The sequence below is a fragment of the Chiloscyllium plagiosum genome, chromosome 1 (assembly GCF_004010195.1).
Source record: "Chiloscyllium plagiosum isolate BGI_BamShark_2017 chromosome 1, ASM401019v2, whole genome shotgun sequence".
NCBI lineage: Eukaryota > Metazoa > Chordata > Chondrichthyes > Orectolobiformes > Hemiscylliidae > Chiloscyllium > Chiloscyllium plagiosum.
In genome coordinates, this window is record NC_057710.1 from 121,838,894 (window position 1) to 121,859,932 (window position 21,039).

Below are 21,039 nucleotides of genomic sequence, written 5' to 3' on the forward strand. Positions count from 1 at the left end.
TTGGTGCAACTCTTTAGCTGTCTCTCACAGACCTCGGGCTATTCTCAGCTTTCTGACTTGCAGCCTCTACTGATGACACATCCCTGTCTGTGGTCGTCACCAGAGAATGCCCACCCACTAGGCTCCAGACCACCCAAAGGTGCCACCTGCAGTGGCCATGATACGACCACTGTCAGGCAGCATTCTTCTTCCCAAACAGGTCGTCATCACCCTCAGGACCCACCCAGAAAAGATGAAGCCACTTCAGCTGAACTCAGTGGCAACCTTTCTCCTTTCCTAGGCTTTGAAGTGCCAGGTATGACTGAGCTCCGCATCAGCACCTCATCCCTTGGTCCATGGGCAATGGTCAAGACTGAGCTTCGCAGCAAATAACTGTCCCCCAGGATAGTCAGAATCGTGAGGCTCATTCAGCAGACAGTAGCCCACAGACTGTGGATCAATGCAGGGGAATTGTCGCACACCATCTAGGCAAACCCCAGCACCTCCCCTATTCTGCCACATCAACCACAGGCTATGCCACAGGAACTCCAGCAGTACTGGCTAACATCAAAAAGAGAGCTGGAAGAAAATGTCAATGAGCTCAGCCATGACCGAAACCCCATCAGTGAGGAGCTTGAATACCAAACAGGAACAGGCCCAATGAGTGGTCAGCAAAGAGCAATATAGCGGTATCTTGGACCCCCAATAAATGTCACCAGACAGTGGCAAGGAACATTTGAAAGTCCCAGTTGGTCTCTCACGGGCCACCCAAAGAGACACTGTGCAGAGGCACTCCCCCCCCCCCCACCCCACACTTGTATACTCAACTGGAGGGAATTGAAGTAGAATGTTACGTGCTTTTTCTCTACATTAAACTTTCTTTTAACAGATTTTTAATTTACCAATGCAAGAACATTTAGAAGCTAGGTGGGAGTGCTTCAATTTTGTTCTGCTAAGTAAGGTCCTATGAAATCAAACATCAGTTTTCCCATTGACTACTATGGAAATGATGCTTTATGGAAAGTCTTTCACTTAAATTTGTAATTTTCAGGAAAGCAAGTTCAACTTTAAGTGAGGCCATCGTGCACATTGAACCTGGAAAAAAGACTCTCTCAATAACGGTTTCAGCTTCAAGTGGACTTGACAACCAACCTACTGGAAAATTGACTATAGGAACCCCCACAGTTTGCTAAGACCCTCTGCTTTACTTGGACTTTATTTCAGCTAAAAAAAAATGCATCACCTCTGAAACTACAAGGTTGCCACAAAAGAAGCCAAGAAAATCTTAATTTTTTTTTTCATTCATCCGTGGTTACTCTGAGTATGTGCACTACGCAAGTGGGATGTTGCCATTTTAAAGGTCAATTTTGAGGGCAGTTGTGTGATAACAAATAATTTTATTTAAAATAGAAAATCACATATAGCTTACTGCTGGGCTTGATTTAATTGGAAAAATCAATCTGAGGTTAAGAAAAAACTCTGCTTACAATCAAAATATACTAAACACAGGCAGTGGGATGAACAGTGTAGATATTTTGTGAAACAATTTCAAAATATAGGCAAAATAATGATTAGTTCTAAGAAAGTTTTTTTTAAAACAGGTCAGAAAGTAATTTTGATAGTGACCTTTATGCATTACTTCCAATAAAGCATATAATTGTAGCTAAGTGGTTGGAAAAGCCGTGTAGTATTAAGGGATCCAAAGGTTATACTGTTGAGTTTATAGAATGCATAGTAAACACATTTACACAATTAGATAAGGTTTGACATCAAAATAGAAGGTTCAGAAGCTTAGTTCAAGACAGTATGATGTTCCGTTCAGAAAGTAGAATGTCTTCTCCTTGCAGGGGAATCAAGTCTGTTCAGGGAAATCAGTCATCTCAGCAGATGTGGTTTCTAGCCTGTGGAGTTTCCAAGCCAGGAGAATTTGGATTAAAATTTTCAAGTTGCTGGAATGGAGAAAGCTTGGGCCATCACAATTGTGAAATGTTCATGAAATCACATCCGGAAAGGAATAGCAAAATTGCATCCACAGCTCAAGTAGAAGAAACACTTGAAGGTTTAAAGAGGATAAAACAGGAGTTACATGTCTCTTGGATTCAGTCTCTGATGGATGACTTTGGGAAACAGGTTGAAACTTTGTTTTTGATGTTCATGTTAAGATCTTTCTGATGTTCATAGCTTTGTTTGTGTGGGAGATTTGTTACGACCAAAGTGGACATCTTGTCACATATTAAAAGCCTGGAATCCATTTTAAATCTCATATTAGTGTCTGCTTGCAAAGTTTGTATGTTCCCAGGCTCAGTGAGGGGGCTGACCTTGCAGCTGTACTGGCACCTGATAGTGTGCTCTTTCCCAGCATGGGAATGCCCTTCTTTTACAAGAATCTATTTTAATACTAACACTTGCTTATCAGCTACTAACTAGCACTGCCCAGACACTACATGACGGAGGCTCGTGACTGGGCAAAGCACCCATTTACTCATTATACTACAATTAAGTTTGCTAATTGTTAAATGATTGTAACCTATATAATCACACAACTCTCTGTATCTCGTCGGAGTGACTTGTGAGCATTTGGTCAACTTGTCTCTCTGCATGAACTCACGAATAAACAATCAATAACTGTGGCACAATTCCTTTTCTTTAATTTAGACTGTTATGAGTGAGTCATCCACTGCATAATTCTTTTCTATTCCCACCAGTTTGTTTATTTCTTCTTTTGCATAGTAAACTTATGTTCTGCTGCCTCATGTGACTAAGTACCAAGTTAACCAACTGCAAAAATTAAACACATGATTGATCAAACCAGCCTTCCTTCTGGGATCTGATTTGTCTCGTATTACCATCAACTTGGATCGTTATTCCAAGAAGAAACACAATGTCATAGACAGAAATTATATTTGAAGAACCAGGACTGAGTACAAGAAAAGATGAGACAAATAGCAACAAAGCATTCCAAATGCATAAAGTCTGGTGAAACAGGAAAATTCAAGAGGTAAAATCTAAGGAATAATTTATTTTAATGGCAAATTTAAATCGGAAATCTAGTCTGTTCTTTAATTTAGCAATTAACTGCAAGTTACTCTTTTGATTGGATACAGTTTAATTGTAGCTTTAAACCAGGAACTTACATATATTAAGCTAAACATGGTTAATTAGATTTACAGTTTAATCCAGTTCCAGAAGACTCTGAATTAGGGGCCATTAAAGGAGGGGTCCTTCAGTGTTGCTTTGTCACATTAGACAAAAGAGGGAGGAGCTGATTAGTCTCTTACACTTTCATTGGTGAGTAGGTTTCCTCGTTAATCTCCAGGTAAAGAAAGAAAGGGGAGTAGGGGAAGAGAAGGAGGGACAGAGACTTGACCTTGTCCAGCAGTAAGAGCTACTTGTTCCATGTGGTTGAGTAAAAGGACTGTAGGGATGACAGACAAACTGACCACTGCACTGTGGTACAGGAGACCATTCAAGTGTGGAGAACTAAAAGAAAAGTGGTATAGGTAGGGGTGGAGCTTAAGGTGAAGGAACCCCGAGGGGTCAGTGACCGTAATATGACAAAACTCAGCCTGCAGTTTGAGAGGGAGAAGTTGGAATCAGATTAATAGCTTTGTGGTTGAGTTAAATTAACTACAACAAAGTGAGGGACGAACTGGCCAGAGTTGACTGGAAGGAGCACCGATCAGTGAAGCAGCAATGGCAGGAGTTTCTGGGGGCAGCAGGAATTCATCCCAAGGAGGAAGAAACGTAGTAAGGGGAGAACGAGGCAACTATGGCTGACAAGGGAAGTCAGGGACAGCAAAAAAGCAAAAGAAAAAGTAATAATGATGATTAGTGGGAAGCCAGAGGATTGGGAAACCATCAAAACCAGTAGAGAATAACTAGAAAAGCAACAAGGAAGCAGAAGATGAAAGGAGAAGAAGAAAAAATTAGCATGTAATATAAAAGAAAACTGCAAGAGGAACTGAATAGGTACTTTGCATCAGTCTTCACAATGGAAGACAACAGTAGCGTACATCAGTTGCATCAGAACTACAAGAGAATCGGGGGGCAGAGGAAAGTGTAGTGGCCATCACTAAGGAGGTTTTGAGGAGTTGAAAGTCTGAAGATTATAATTCACCTGGAGTAGATGAACTACACCCCAGGGTTCTGAAGGAGATAGCCGAGGAGATTATAGAGGCATTGCTGGTGATCCTTTAAGAATCACAGAGTTAGGGAGGGTTCAAGAGGATTTGAAAATGGTTAATGCAATATCCCTGTTTCAGAAAGGAAACAAGCAGTATACAGGAAATTGTAGACTAGTTAGTGGGACCTCAGTTGTTGGTAAGATTTCAGAGTCCATTATTAAGGGTAAGATTGCAGAGTACTTGAATCTGTTGAGTCGGCTTGGCTTTATCAAGGGGAGGTCATGCCTGACAAATCTGTTAGTATTCTTTGAGGAGGTAAGAGCAAGTTAGATAAAGGAACATCAGTGGAGGTGATCTATTTGGATTTCCAGAAGGCCTTTGACAAGGTGCTGCACAGGACGCTGCTAAATAAGATAAGAGACCATGGTGTTAATGTCAAGTATTAGCACGGGAAGATGATTAGCTGACTGGCAAAAGGCAGAGTGTGAGGATAAAGGGATGCTTTTGAGGATGGCAGGGACAGCAGTGTTCAGGAAACAGAGGGGGTGCAGAAGGATTTGGACAGCCTAGGAGAGTGTGCAAAGTGGCAGATGGAATACAATGTGGGAAAGTGTGAGGTTATGCACTTTGGTTTTCTAAATGGAGAAAACTTCAGAAATCTGAAGCACAAAATAACGTAGGAATCCTAGTTCAGGATTGTCTTTAGGTTAACTTGCAGGTTCAGTTGGCATTTGCGAAGGTAAATGCAATGTTAGCATTAGAGGGAAGACTGTGCTGTTCTCGTTGTTCTGTTATAGGAAGGATATTATTAAACTGAAGAGGATTCTGAAAAGATCTACCAGGATGTTGCTGGGAATGGAGGGTTTGATATATAAAGATAGACTGGGACTTTTTCCACTGGAGCATGGAGATTGAGGGTGACTTTATTGAGGTTTATAAAATCATAAGGGATACAGATGAGGGGCATGACAAGGATTGTTTCCCTAGGGTTGAGGAGTTCAAAACTGGGGCATATTTTTTAAGGCAAGAGGAGAAAGATTTAAAAAGGACATGAGGGGTAACTTATTTTTTTAAACATGTGTTCATGTGTGGAATAAATTGCCAGAGGAAGTGTACAGTTACAACGTTTAAAGGACATTTGGGTAATGTCATGAATAGGAAAGATGTGGAAGGATATGGGCCAAATACAGGCAGGTGGATTAGTTTAGTTTGGGAACATGATCAGCATGGACTTGTTGGACTGAAGGGTCTCATTCCATTTGTATGACTTTGTGACAAGAGCAGGGATGCACTTCCGAGGCTGTATCAGGCTCAGATCTGATCACATTTGGAAATTTGTGAACAATTTTTAGCTCTGTATCTAAAGATGGTTGTGCTGCCTTCGAGGGGTTCTAGAGGACGTTCACAAGAATGACCTTGGGAATGAAGAGCTTGTCATCAGGAGCAGTGAGGAGTCAGGGTCTGCACTTGGAGTTTAGGAAGATTGTGAGGAGGCAATCTTATTGAAACTTACAGAATACTGAGAGGCCTAGATATTGTCCATGTGAAGAAGATATTTCCAAAAGCAGGAGAATCTAGGACTGGGGGGCACAGCCTCAGCGTAAAAGGACAACCCTTTAGATCTGAGATGAGGAGGAATCTTTTCAGTCAGAGGATGGTGAATCTGTCGAGCGCATTGCTGCAGAAGGCTGTGGAGGCCAAGACTGTGAGTGTCTTCATGACAGATAGAAAGGTTCTTGATTAGTAAGGGGATCAACAACACATCAGCCGTGACTGTATGGTGGAGCAGACTCAAAGGGCTGAATGGTTTAATTTTACTCCTATATCCTATGGTCTTAGGATATTAACTGCAAAAACCTAATCAAGGGTTAGCACTACTGGAGATGAAGATAGCAAGCTTATATTGGTGAGTCAGAATGTGGCAGAGACAAGGTTTGTGAAAGGATTTGTAGCTCGGGTGCTCGTTGCTGTGGTTCTGTTCGCCAAGCAACCACCCCAATACACACAAACGAAGTTGCATCAGGACACTATTCAAAAGGGCCACAAGACACTGCAGCACACCAGAACTGCAAAAAGAGGAAGAGGAACACCTATACAAGGTATTCGCCAAAAACTGATATCCTCGCAATTTCATCAACAGATGCCTAAGGGAAAGACAACACAACGAGGACATGCTGCAACCCAAAGGACTAGCCACACTACCATACATCAAGAACATCTCTGAAATGACAGCCAGACTACTGCAACCAGTAGGACTTATAACAGCACACAAACCAACAGCCACACTCAGACAACAACTCACCAGAACGAAGGACCCGATACCCAGCATGAGCAAAACTAATTCATCCACAAACTCCATTAACAAACACATCGACCTGGACCCAATATACCGGCCACTATAAATGCCGGAGAAAACACCACAGAAGCGCTTCACAGGAGGCTCCCAAGCACTGAGGATGTCACCTAGACAGGGGACGAAACGTTTGCAACAAAAACTTCCAGCTCGGCGAACAGAACCACAGCAACGTGGTAGAGACAACTTTGCACTGCTTTAGATTTTATGGAGAAACTTATTTTGGGACAGTAAAAATAAGAAAGGGAGGATGGAGGAGATCAATTTTCATAACAATAAAATTATCTTCACTAAGAACCTAGTGACATTTAAGGTATAAAAAGTCACTAGGGTTTGATGGCTTACTTTCAGGATCCTGAGGGATCTGAAGGGAGAAAACAGCAAAATGTCTGACTATAATTTTCTAAAGGTGTTTTGTGCCAGAGAACCAGATAGTAGTAAGTTTGGAAGACCTAATTTTTGAAAAAAAGCAATAAGCCAATACATTATAGCTGGATAGTCTTCATTTGTGGTCTCCTTCCTATCGGAAAGATGTTGTGAAACTTGAAGGGTTCAGAAAAGATTTACAAGGATGTTGCCAGGGTTGGAGGATTTGAACTATAGGGAGAGGCTGAACAGGCTGGGGCTGTTTTCCCTGGAGCAGAGGCGGAGGGGTAACCTTAGAAGTTTACAAAATTATGAGCTGCATGGATAGGGTAAATAGGCAAAGTCTTTTCCCTGGGGTCGGGGAGTCCAGAACTAGAGGGCATAGGTTTAGGGCGAGAGGGGAAAGATATAAGACACCCAAGGGGCAACGTTTTCACACAGAGGGTGGTACTTGTATGGAATGAGCTGCCAGAGGAAGTGGTGGAGGTTGGTACAATTGCAACATTTAAAAGGCGTTTGGATGGGCATATGAATAGATTGGGTTGGGATATCTGGTCGGCATGGACAAGTTGGACCGAAGGGTCTTGGGATATCTGGTCGGCATGGACAAGTTGGACCGAAGGGTCTGTTTCCATGCTGCACATCTCTATTGGGAAGCTAGTGTAGTTCCTAACATGAGCAATAAACACTTGCAGAAGTATGAATTGCAAAGCTCGATTGTCCTGCTTTGAAATGGAATGCCCAAAACTAGAAGCAATCTTTAATTGTGGTCCATTAAATGTTCGTACAAGTTCAACATTAGCTTCTTGCTTTTACATTCTATAGAATTCTTGGTTTTATATTTATGGGCAGATAACATAGAAAGAAGTAGCTAATACTGATCTTGTAAAAAAAATGTTTGTTTTGTCATATTTGAAGCATTATATGCAGCTTAAGCATTTCTTTAGAAGGGAAGACCTTAAAAACAACAGAAAAGACTGTAGTTCAGATTCATTGAGATATTACCAGAGATTTATGCATTAAGTGCTGATGGCAATGAAGAGAGACTCCAGAAGTTGGGATTTCTTGCTGAAGTCTAGATTAACAACTGAGTTGTTACGCGCTTACAAAATTATGGAGGATTTGTTGTGATAAATAGTTAATTTGTTTTATCTTGTTATCGGTTCATGAACCAATGGAAATATCAATAATTTAGCTAAATATTTTAATTATGATAATTGCAAAAAAATGGAGGTTATAAAGTAAAAGCTTTCGACAAAGATTGTCAAAATATTTACTTTTCTCTATAAAGTTTTTGTGAAACAAAGTACATAGTTGATTTAGAAAGAAACAGATGGATACTTAAAGCAAAATACTATACACACAGGAAAGCAAGAGGGTGCAATTGTCTTTGTGAAAAAAACAGGCCAGATGGCGGACATTACTTTTGCATTGTAATCCTCCTTGATTTGATGCAATTAACTTGCCTTGAGTAACTGGTCACCAACTTGCAGCCTTCCATCCACATCAGCTGCACCACCAGGATGAACACTCTTTACAAAAGCACCATTTTCGCCACCCACTAAGGAGAACCCTAATCCTCCTGTGATAGGCTTCTGTAGCTCAAAGTGTATCACATTATTCTATGGAGAGAGAAATAATGGCACTGAATTTCCCAATGCAATTGTGACTGCAATTTAAAACAATTAACTATATGAGGAAAAACTTTAGGATGTTTGAGAGACGGGATAAGTTTCTACAAAATTGCAGTTCTTTTGTTTCTGTTTGTTGAGTTTTGATGTCCTCGTAACACTAGTGCAAATTAATTTCTCAGAGATCAGCATTTGAAAGTACAATCAGTGACCAAAATTCTTATTTTGTCATCACTACATTGTAAGAAACACATTTCATGCAATCTCATGTCAAATTTCTTGTGTTTCTAATGGGTGTAACATTCAGAAAGAATTGGATGGTCCATAGCAAAACATGTATTAAAAAACCTTCATTGTCAAAAAGTATTTGTTAGCCAATTTTTGCAAATAATTTAAACAGTTTAATTTCTGCAAAAGTAGTTTCTCCAATTAATGTACATTGTGATAAAATATAATCTTACCTTTGGTACCTCGACAGAAGATACTTGATCACATTCATTTTGTCTGTTTCCATATATATCTCCTGTAGACAGAAAATGATACTTGGAAACCTGGTATGATGTTTGCAACTATTTAAAACACATCCAAATTTTCAGTAAAATTACATTTGATTAATTAATAGCATCTCAGCAAATCTATTCTCTAGATTTAGCTTCAGTTCATCTGAAATTAGACTCAGAACAAGAATTAGTTAAAGCAATTTACCGAAAACCACCTTGCCTTAGTCTTAATCTTCAGAAACACCTCTTCATTCAAAACACAATTAGCATTTTCTCTTGCATCATGTTCAGCTCTGTGATAGTCCTAGGAAACTTAAAATTCTCATCTTAATGTACATATTGACCAGTTTGCAGCAAAGTGCCCAGCCTTCTGGACAACAACACCGTACAACCCTGTCATGGCAGCCGTTGCAAGAGTATCGACACAGATAACACCATTTCACACATGGACACCTCCCACTATGTATGCGTTGAGTACTCATGTGACTTGGCCAACGTTGTCTTATCTCATATGCTGCAGGCAAGGTATTTTGGCGAGACTGAGCAGAGGCTACGACAATGGATGAATGGACACTGCGCAACAATCACCAGGCAGGAGTGTTCTCTCCCAGTCGGGGAACACTTCAGCCGTCCAGCACCTTCAGCTTCGGACCTTCAGGTGACCGTCCTCCAAGGTGGACTTTGGGACAAGCAACTACGCAGGGTGGGTGAGCAAAAGCTGATAGCAAAGTTCGGTACCGATAGGAATGGCCTCAACTGGGACCTTGGGTTCATGTCACACTACAGGTGATCTCACACACTCACACACTCACAATTCATACCCTCTCACAGAGACCTATCCCATCACACACACACACACACTGAACAAAGCTTACACAGATGCAGACGATCATGTACATCCACACACTCTCATGCACACTCACTCTGTTGCTCCGACATGTGCACACATAAGTTTATGGGTGAATTTGCTTTTGCAGAATTACTGCACAAATTACTTGCTCAAAAACTGCACAAATCCATGTAAAACACTGTAAAACTATGTAGAGGGCTTGTCAGTCTGAACCAACATTGGGACAGACAGACTTCACACCTATTAGAAAATCTGAGCTATCTTGAGAATGTAATTTTTGGGATTTACATATTAAAGAACAGAAACCAGCATATCCCATTCCAAAAGATGAAAGATTTGATCTAACATTTTTTAATGCATCACAATTCCATGACTCCTTTGGCTGTGAATTCTGTGATCATGATCTTATTCTACATAACCACCTGATGAAGAAGCAGTGCTCCGAAAGCTAGTGCTACCAAATACACCTAGAACATAGAACATAGAACATAGAAGAATACAGCGCAGTACAGGCCCTTGGGCCCTCGATGTTGCGCCGATACCTCAGCCCAAACTACCTCAGATGGCAAGTCCTCATCCATTGTCCTTTCCACCTGTCAGACTATAACCTGGTGTTGGGTGATTTTTAAAATTGGGGAAAGGCCAACTATACCAAAATTTGACAGGAGCTGGGGAATGTGGATTAGAAGCAGCTGTTGAAGGTAAATCCACATTTGATCTGGATTTCAAAGGGAGGTTGATTAGAGTGCAGGACAGACATGCCCCTATGAAAATGAGGGATAGAAATGGCAAGATTAGGGAAATATGAATAACAGGTGAAATTGTGAGACGAGCTAAGAGGAAAAAGGAAGCATATATAAGGTCTAGGTGACTGAAAACAGAAGAAAGAAGCTTTGGATGAATATCGGAAAAACAGGACCAATCTGAAATAAGAAATTAAGAGGGCTACAAGGGTCATGAAATATCTTCAGCAAACAGGGTTAAGGAAAATCCCAAAGCCTTTTATTCATGTATAAGCAGCAAGAGGGTAAGTGGAGAAAGGGCTGGCCCACTCAAGGGACAAAAGAGGAAAGGTATGTGTGGAGTCAGAGAAAATGGGTGAGATTCTTAACAAGTCTTCGCATCGGTATTCACCGAGGAGGGGGACAGGACGGATATTGAGGTTAGGGATAGATGTTTGATTACTCTAGGTCTGGTCGGCATAAGGAGGGAGGAACTATTCTAAAAGGCATTAAGGTGAACAAGTTCCCAGGTCCGGATGGGATCTACCCCAGGTTATTGAGGGAAGCAAGAGAGGAAATAGCTGTGGCCTTACCAGATATCTTTGCAGCATCCTTGAACACAAGTGAGATCCCGGAGGACTGGAGAATTTCTAATGTCCTCTTGTTTAAGAAGGGTAGCAGAGATAATCCAGATAATTAGACTGGTGAGCCTGACCTCAGTGGTAGGGAAGCTGCTGAAGAAGATGATAAAGGATAGGATCTATTCCCATTTGGAAGAAAATGGGCTTATCAGTGATAGGCAGCATGGTTTGTGCTGGGAGGTCACGTTTTACCAATTTAATTGAATTCTTTGAGGAAGTGACAAAGATGATTGATGAGGGAAGGGTTGTAGATATTACATATGTGGACATCAGGGAGGTGTTTGATAAGTTCTCCATGGTAGATGATGAAGAAAGTGAAGTTGCATTGGGTCCAAGGTGTACTAGCTAGATGGATAGAGAACTGGCTGGGCAGCAGGAGACAGAGTAGAGTGGAAGGGAGTTTCTCAAAATGGAGACCAGTGGTGTTCCACAGAGATCCGTGCTGGGACCACTGTTGTTTATGATGTACATAAATGATCTGCAGGAAGGTATGGGTGGCCTGATTAGCAAATTTGCAGATAACACTAAAATTGGTGGAGTAGCAGATAGTGAAGGGGACTGTCAGAGAATATAGCAGAATATATATAGATTGGAAAGTTGATCAGAGAAATGGCAAATGGAATTCAATCCCGGCAAATGCGAGGCAATGCATTTTGGAAGATCCAATTCAAAGGGCAAACTATACAGTAAATGGAAAAGTCCTGGGGAAAATTGATGTTGAGAGATCTGGGGTTCAGGTCCATTGTACCTTAAAGGTGGTAACGCAGGTCACTAGAGTGGTCAAGGCAGAAAACGGCATGCTTTCTTTCATTGGACGGGGTATTGAGTACAAGAGTTGGCAGGCCATGCTACAGCTGTATAAGACTTTGGTTCGGTTCGGCTACATTTGAAATATCGCGTACAGTTCTGCTCGCCACATTACCAAAAGGATGTGGATGCTTTGGAAAGGGTGCATAGGAGGTTCACTAGGATGTTGCCTGGTATGGAGGGTACTAGCTATGAAGAGAGGTTGAGTAGATTAGGATTACTTTCATTGGAAAGACGGAGGTTGAGGAGGACCTGATTGAGCTCTATAAAATCATGAGAGGTATAGACAGGGTGGATAGCAAGAAGCTTTTTCCCCCCAGACTGGAGGACTCAATTACTAGGGGTCACGAGTTCAAGCTGAGAGGGGAGAGGTGTAAGGGAGTTATGCGTGGAAGGTTCTTTACACAGACAGTGGGTGGGTGGCTGGAACAGGTTGCCTGCGGAGGTGGTAGAGGCAGGCATGATAGCATCATTTAAGATGTATCTAGACAAACACATGAATGGGCAGGGAGCAGAGGGATACAGATCCTTAGAAAATAGACAACAGGTTTAGATAGAGGATCTGGATCATTGCAGGCTTAGAGGGCTGAAGGGCCTGTTCTTTTGCTGTAATTTTCTTTGTTCTTTGTTACACTCCAGCCTTTTTATATAGAATAGAATTTTTTTTAGGATAGAAACAGATCCTTCGGCCCAACGACTCCACACCGACTCTCCAAAGAGTATCCCACCCAGGTCCATTCCCCTACATTTCCCCTGACTAATGCACCTAATTGACACACCCCTGAACACCATGGTCAATTCACCAAACCTGCACCTCTTTCGACTGTGGGAGGAAACCGGAACACCCGGACGAAACCCACACAGACGTGGGGAGAACGTGCACACCCAACACATACAGTCACCCGAGGCTGGAATTGAAGCTGGGTCCCTGGCGCTGTGAAGCAGCAGTACTGACTACTGAACCACCATGTCATCTCTTGGTTTTGATATGAAAACCAGCATTCTGTTAACTTGCTTGACTATTTTCTGCAGCTGTTCATGGCGATTTAAAGAGCTATGCATCTGAACTCCCAATTCTCATTGGACATCCACTGTATTTAACCACATATTCTAAAAACATCCTGATCTATCCTATCCGATCCGAAACCTTACACTTGCTTATGCTAAAATCCATGTGCTACAGTTTTGTTCATTCTATCAATATCCTATTGTAATTTTATGCTGCTTACAATGCTGCCCAATTTTGTGTCAACAGCAAATTTAGATATTTAACTTTTTCTTAATGCCATTATCCAAATCATCAATGAATATTGTGAGTAACTGAAGTCCCAACACAGATCCCTGCAGTGCTCTACTAGTCACATCTTGTCAAGTTGAGCACCAATTTCGTATCAATGTCTGCAATTTTCCCTTAATTGCATGGGCTTCTACTTAGCTAACCATCTGTTGTATGGGACCCTACCAATAGCCTTTTAGAAGTCAATTAAACAACATCCATCGTCTTATCTCTGTCCACCACTATTGTCACCTCTTCAAAAAAACTTGAGGTTTGCCAGGCATGACCTACAATTTATGAATGAATGCTGACTCTTCCTGAGTAATTACAAATTTTTTTGAGGTTGTCAATTATAGTCTCCAACAATTTCCCTACCACAGGTGTCAGGCTAAATGGTCTGTAATTCTCTGGCTTCCATCTGTCACCCTTTTTTAAAGAGCAGAGCAGAGCAGAGTGACACAAGTAAATTTCCAATCTAAAGCTCCAAATTCTGAATCCAGGGAACTCTGAAAGATTATGGTTTGGGCATTGGTAATGTGCTCTCCTACCTCCTGTAACACGCTGGATGGAAGTTATCAGGTCCTGGGGATTTGTCACTTTTCAGTTCCATTGATTTCCACATTATTGATGATTTACTTAAGCCAATTTTATTTATAGTCTGTCCCTGATCCTCTTAATTTTATTGGGTATTCTGGTAAGCCATTCTCCTTTTCTACTTTAAATACTGAAGCAAAATTGTTCAGCGTGTCTGCCATTCCCCATGGTCACTGACAATATCTCCACTCTCAGTCTTCAATGGGCCAATAGTGTTCCTAACCAACTATAAAATGTCTTTTTAGTCCCTTGCAAGTTTCCTTTACATCCTTTTTAGCTGCTCTTACAAGCCACTTTGTGGCCCTTTGTCTTTGTATGTGTCTCTGTACTGTTCTTTGTGTTTTTATATGCCCTTTCTTTCAATTTTATACTGTCCCTTGCTTCCTTAGATGTCCATGACATTTTTATTTGAGAGATTGAGCTTTTCCTTCTTGTGGGTACAAATTGCTTGTGAATAGCATTAAGTATATCTTTGAGCAACCGCCACTGTTCCTCAGTTGTTTTACCTATTAGCAGACCTTCTTAGTTTACTGTGGACAGTTTCTGCCTCATTCCATTTAAAGTCTGCCTTACTTAAATCCAAAATCTTAGTATCAAATCTTTGCTTAGCTCTTACAAACACTACATGAAACTCAATCATGTTATGATAATTATTTGACAAATGTTCACAAGCAACTAGGTCACTGAATAAATCATGTTCATTGCTCATTACTAGATCCAATGTTACTTGACCCTTGTTATACCCAAGACATATTGTCATAAGAAACTATTCTGGACACACTCTAGAAATTCACAACCTTTTTGGCAAGTGCTTGTCTGTCTCTTCCAGTCAATGTTAAGATTGAAGTACCCCATTAATACTGCTCTGCCTCTGCTACATAGTTACCTAATTTCAGCTGCTACCACTTGGTTTATATATGACACCTATTGTGGTTTTCATTCCTTTATAGTTCTGCAGTTCCATCCATAAAGTCTCCATTTGGTACTCTTCCCCCTCTTTACATCCTCCCTGACCACAGAAATGATTCTGTTTCTAATCAGTATAGCCACTCCATTCCCTCTGCTGTTGTCTCTATCCCTCCTGTAAACCTCATAACCTGGTATGTTTTAGTTCCCGGTCATGACCATTCCGCAGACATGTCTCCATAATGGCTACTGTATTATAGTTTCCAATTTGAATCTGTGACTACAGTGCAGTTAATTTGTTCCTTACACTCAGTTCATTTGCAGAACTACCTCTAATTTTGGCTGTGCACTCTATCCTGTCCTTCAGCATCTTTAAATGATTCCTTTAGGGAAGGAAATCTGCCATTCTTACCTGCTGTGGCTTACACGTGACCCCAAATCCACAGCAATGTGGTTGACCCTTGTAACTGGTCTCAACAGCCAATCAGTTCAAAGGCAATTAAGGCTGACAACAAAATACAAACCTTGCCAGCACAAGCCCACAGCACCCCCAGTAGAAAAGGACCCTCTGAAATCCTTGTATTGTTTGTGTAGTAAGAGGAAATGTCGCTGAAACTGATTGTCTTCCTGTATCTATATTGGACAAGCACTCACATACTTCTCTTTGGGCTTGCATTAGATGCAACCATTTACTAACCAACCAAAAGTTATCCTCTAAGTATCCTGGTTCTACCAGCATTAATGTGCAAGCTTTGGCAATGATTAGTCACTCAAAATGCAACCTATAGCAGGAGTAAGAAGTTGTAATCTTGAGGGGGAGTTGGTGTAGTAACATACTGTGCTTTCACCTCCTGCATTCAGCCTCAACTTGACTGAAGGGTAGCTTATTTAATTCAGAAGTTTTCAGGAATGTGGAGTTGAGAATTTTCAGATAACCCATGATCTTACTAAAGGTGGAGTTGACTCAATGGGCTGAATGGCCTACTTCTACTCCTTTAGCTTATGGACACTGCAGCACCGATGTATATAATCCATATCAAAGATTTAATGCAGTAATTCTTTATCAAAGTTGCTATCCTTTGGGATGTTAAGCCATTATCCTGTGTAAATGCTTGAGTTGAGTAAAGGGCCTTAAAGCACTATTCGACAAGGAGTAAGGGATTTCTCCTGATGAACTTACCAAATTTCCACTTGGAACCAGCCCCACCAAAATTATGTCATTGGCCTTGCATAGCACTAATCAGATGTTCAAAACTATATAGAATACATTACATGTATAGATTTTTGGTAGGATAGTATCTTTGACAATGATAGCAACCATTCGGGATATGCTTTATTTCACTACTGGAATACCAGTGGTAGGAGAGAATATTGCTCTCAAGATTAATTGCAGCAACACAAAAAAGATCCAAAATAATGACCTCTAGAATCCAGAAAGACAAAGACAACAGGCATTTGGGGACTGGCAATTTGCCCTCCAACCCATGCAATACCAATATTTGGAAATGTATCATTGTTCCTTCAGTGTTGTTGGGTCAAAATCCTGTAACTCCCTTCCAAATGGTACTGTGGTTGCACCTATATCAAATGGCTGGTAGCAGTTCAAGAAGGAGCTCACCACTACGTTCTTAAGGGCAACGAATGTTACCCTCAACATCAACGGTAACATCACACAAATGAACCTGAATTTCAAGGTAATATTACTCTTTACAAAAGTGTTGCTATCCTCCCATTGCTAAGTATCTATTAATCAGTGTGGTTTATATTAACTAGCAACTGAACACAAATTTGGAATTTTAAAAATAAAAAACCCAAAGAAGTTTAAACATATTTCATTTAAAACATACCATTAACCTCAACAGATTCATTACGTTTTAAGCACTTGTCATTGCTCTGAACAGAACACTCCATTGCTTTTGCAAATACAGGCTCTCCATCTCTGCAAAATAAAATTAAGCAACATCCTTAAAATTAAGTGAAGCAAAAAGTGGAGAAAAGTATTTACAAAACAAACATTCATCTCACTTCATGTATCATCACCTTTACTTAAAATTCAATCTCATTTTTTTCTTGGTGTTAAATAACATGGCATAGCAAAAGTATATTTACTACATACTTGCTACAACAAATATATAATTCTGCAGTAAATTTAACTCATACAAAATTACTGTCAGTGAAGAATGTTGTTGGGGGGGGGGGGTAGATATAGTCCCTTCACGGGTGTAATTGACACAGATACAGTATCGTGACATATTTCAGTTGCAATGTAAAGGCTGAAACCTATTCCATCTATTAGAGTGAAATCTCAAAAATTCAACATCACTTTTATTTTCTCTTTTCCTAATTTCTGAGAAAATCTAAATTTCATGATGTAAAACAAGCATGCATTGAAAATTCATACATATGCTGAGTTGGGGGTGTAGGGTGGGTGGGGGAGAACATATCAGGCCACCCACCAAACCTGAAATTCCAACAGGGTGCCAACTTTCATGTGCCAACCACCTCAACTTTGGCTTCTCCCTGATGACTGTGAGACAATTGGGGGACCAGCAGTATCTACTTTGGGGTGGGGGTGGGAGGAACTGTTGGTGGGGAAGTCAGCAATCACACAACCTTTATGGTCATTTCAGGAAAACATTCAGGTCATTTGTGGTTCTGAGTTAGAATGCAAAAAAGAGAAGATTTTGGTTCAGCTGCTAATATGCACGTCTTCTGATTTTAACCTTCTTTTGTAAAGACTACTTTTTTTCGTGTTTTTTTTAAAAGAAGTTATGGGCTGGAAAAAGAGCTGTATTAAAACCAGTGTTTAAAAGGGTTACTGTATGTTTGTAAGCAAGTAACCTGACACCCATGTAGTGTAGTGGACAAGCAACTATTTGGACAATCAGTGACTGAAGTCTGAGTTGCAGATGCTATATAGCTGATGGATTTACAAATGCAGCTTTTATTGGCATTAGGAATGTGATTGGTCTGCGGACCAGTTATAAATGGCAGAGAACTTTTGCCTGCCAAAAACAGTGCGATTAGTTCTCAACTAACTGAACAACTTGGAACTAGTAACAATTTTGAGAGATAGACAGATATATTCAGTTCTTCCCCAGCTCGGGAGTGGTTTCTCTATTCTTTGCAGTTAAAACTAACTTTAAACTTGAAGTAAACTGATTTCTCTCTCCAAGAGTTATTGCAGGTGGCAACTTTTAACTAACCTTTTATACATGAACTGGCCACCTTGTGTCTCTTATCAACCAACGGAAGCCTCTAAAGAAAGATGACTGGAGTAAAGTGCTGACAAATATAAAAGTCATAAGGGTCAGCTCAGTAACAGTACCTTGGAAATGGAAACCTGGAACTGTCTTTTCAGTTTCTCCTCTCTACCAATGACTTATTTTTACCCCATTTGTCTATCTGTGTATATGCAAGGGCAAGGTTATAAAGAGGATGAGAGTTTCAATTAATAGTGCTACATGCTGACAGTTTATAACTGGTTACCTGTAGCCAGAGTCAAATTACTTGCAGTAAAAACCAATTCTTGTTCAGTACTGAAACCTGGTCTGTGCTTTCCATCAGCCTTGGACTGAAAGTCAGGTAATAGGGAACTTTGCAAACTTTATGAAATCTTTAATTTTTGTGACCACTTTGGGAATAGTGGGGACCAATTTCTAGCCCCTCAACCGAGTGAATACTAACACATTGCAGTCTATCATTTGGAGTATTGAGATGTGGGAATCACAGACAGGATGGCACTGTTGCCTCACTGTGCTAGGTTTGATTTCACTCTCGGGAGTGTCTGAGTGGAATTTGCACATTCTCCCCTTGTCTATGATTGTATGAGCACAGACACAATAGACCAAATAGTCTATTCTGTAAACCTCTGGTGTGTAGGTGTCTTGAACTTTTGGTAAAGGCAGTTGTGGCCTGGTGTAGGAAAAGAGGACGAAAGTGACAGTGAGGAATGGGAAAGAAGGCAGCAAAAAGCAGATGAAATTCATAGACCAATTTTAGGAGATGTAAAAGTAGAAAATACTTTTGTTCCTTTTTCAGGTACAGTTGGAATAGCTCTCTTTACAGCCAGAAGTTTAACATCTTTGAGAGAAAGTGAGGGCTGCAGATGCTGGAGATCAGAGCTGAAAATGTGTTGCTGGAAAAGCGCAGCAGGTCAGGCAGCATCCAAGGAACAGGAGAATCGATGTTTCGGGCATAAGCCCTTCTTCAGGAAGGGCTTATTCCCGAAACGTCGATTCTCCTGTTCCTTGGATGCTGCCTGACCTACTGCGCTTTTCCAGCAACACATTTTCAGCCAGAAGTTTAACACCAATCAATAGCTTTTGGAGTGCTGCTCCTTCATTAGGTGGTTGGAAACTTGCCCTTGCACATACACAGACAGACAAATGGGGTAAAAATAAGTCATTGGCAGAGAGGAGAAACTGAAAAGACAGATCAAGTTTCCATTTCCAACCACCTGTTGAAGAAGCAGCATTCTGAAAGCTAGTGCTTCCAATTAAACCTGTTGGACTATAACCTGGTGTTGTGTGATTTTTAACTTTGTCCACCCCAGTCCAACACCAGCACCTCCGAATCATGAACACCAATAACAACAGCATAATAGAAGATGGATGCAATGAAAGCTTTTACAGGAAGTAATTATTTTGTCTAACATCATGCACAATTTTTGAAACAGTTCAATAGATATAAAGTAGTAATATATAATCACTCAGAAGAAACCGTACACTACACGGTGCTAATTAGCAGAATTAAAGTAACAGAGAACAGTGAAATTACTGCTTTACATTTTGCAATGTCATATTATGAAACGAAAGGACAAATAATACAATGTAAACAGCCTGTATGATACCTTGTGACTTTTAAAGTAACAGTAGGACCTGCATTTTGAAGAGTTCTCCTTGCCTCATTTGTTGTCATTCCGTGTGTGCTAACACCATTAATATGATGGATAATATCCAATGGTTGCAGACTACCTTCTTTATCTGCAACTGAACCTGGACTAATGTCACTGATATAGATTGATTGGCATGCAGTATCACTGCCTCCTGCCACAGATAAGCCTGTATAAACGAGAAGCTTCATTTAGTTATAGTTCAACATTAGGAAATAGTAAACTCTTTAATTCATTATAAACTATAATAATCTACATTCTGCAGAACACTTTTTCATCATGAATTCAATTTTCCTGAAAAAAAGATATTGAGAGTAACTATTACTGTGCCAACGTGGAAAATGTACAACAGTAAATTATACATCCTCAAGTATGTTCACTTCAATTAAAATAAAAATTACTCTCTAATATGCAAGGTTCTTGGCATATAATCTTTCAAACAAAGATCATCAAAACTGTAATCCAACTTTTTAACATCATAAAATCCAGGATAATGTTTAGACTAGTTCTTTGAAATAAATTCTGATCCATTTCAAAGCTGATATCATTACTAACTACATGCCAGCGCAAACATAATTAAATGTCTAAATTAGTATGTGCAGCCATTTCATGGGATAAATTGATGCTGGCACCTCATTAAAAAGGCAAGCGATGTGAAAGTACTCTTTAATCGTGGCCCCCTTCATGGGAGCTAGTAGCAGGCAAGCGAGAGAAATCCTATGACTCTGATGCTAATAAACTGAACCTAATGCCGTTTGAACAACAGGTACATTTGAATGCAAACAACAAGAAATGTTTCTGGTGGAAGCACTAAAAGACTACCACTTAGGCTTACTAATGTAGACATTGAGCATGAGGGGGGTTCCTTCTGCTGTTGGAAAAGAAAATTCTCCAGAGGCACATCCACTGCCAGTGGAAAGAAATTGTACATGAGCTCAATGCCCAACTTTTCACTCAAAGGATACGGTTGAAACATTACACATTTGTAGAATGGTCAAGGATAAGAATACTGCTTTTATATTTGCTGACAGGTCGAAGATCTCTACTAACACTATCGTTCTCCACTCTCTTTTACATTTCTCCAATTAACACATCATATTGCCCCACACCATCACTGCCTTCCCACATTTACCAGTTGTTTAAGTTCATTTCTTTTTTAAGTTCCCTCTAACAGCACAAATATAAGCAGTAAACACACACACACACTGACTTATACTTGTTGTGAAGTGAATGAAATTTGGATGGCTGGACAGAAGCAAGATAACCAGACACAACGGTAAAGGTCGTGATAAAAATGAATGCAGAAATATTGGTATAAGAGACTGGAGAGATTGTTTGAATGAAGCACTCTGATAAGCTTTCTGCAAATTCTCACAGGGCACTGGTGATTGATGCT

At 40.4% G+C, this 21,039-nt stretch overlaps 1 protein-coding gene across 5 annotated transcripts in view; it reads right to left on the bottom strand.

Moving 5' to 3' along the window:
• Positions 1–21,039, bottom strand: part of ptpn13 (protein tyrosine phosphatase non-receptor type 13) — a 263,474-nt gene that overhangs the window by 52,400 nt on the left and 190,035 nt on the right. For 4 of the 5 annotated variants that reach the window (XM_043695955.1, XM_043695937.1, XM_043695928.1 and 1 more), the window contains 4 exons: positions 19,602–19,812; positions 16,597–16,688; positions 8,915–8,976; positions 8,289–8,444 (listed from right to left, as the gene is read on the bottom strand). In XM_043695955.1, the coding sequence (XP_043551890.1) occupies positions 8,289–8,444; positions 8,915–8,976; positions 16,597–16,688; positions 19,602–19,812 (521 nt within the window). The remainder of the gene's footprint in view (positions 1–8,288; positions 8,445–8,914; positions 8,977–16,596; positions 16,689–19,601; positions 19,813–21,039) is intronic. The other variant, XM_043695946.1, reaches the window with a different exon arrangement.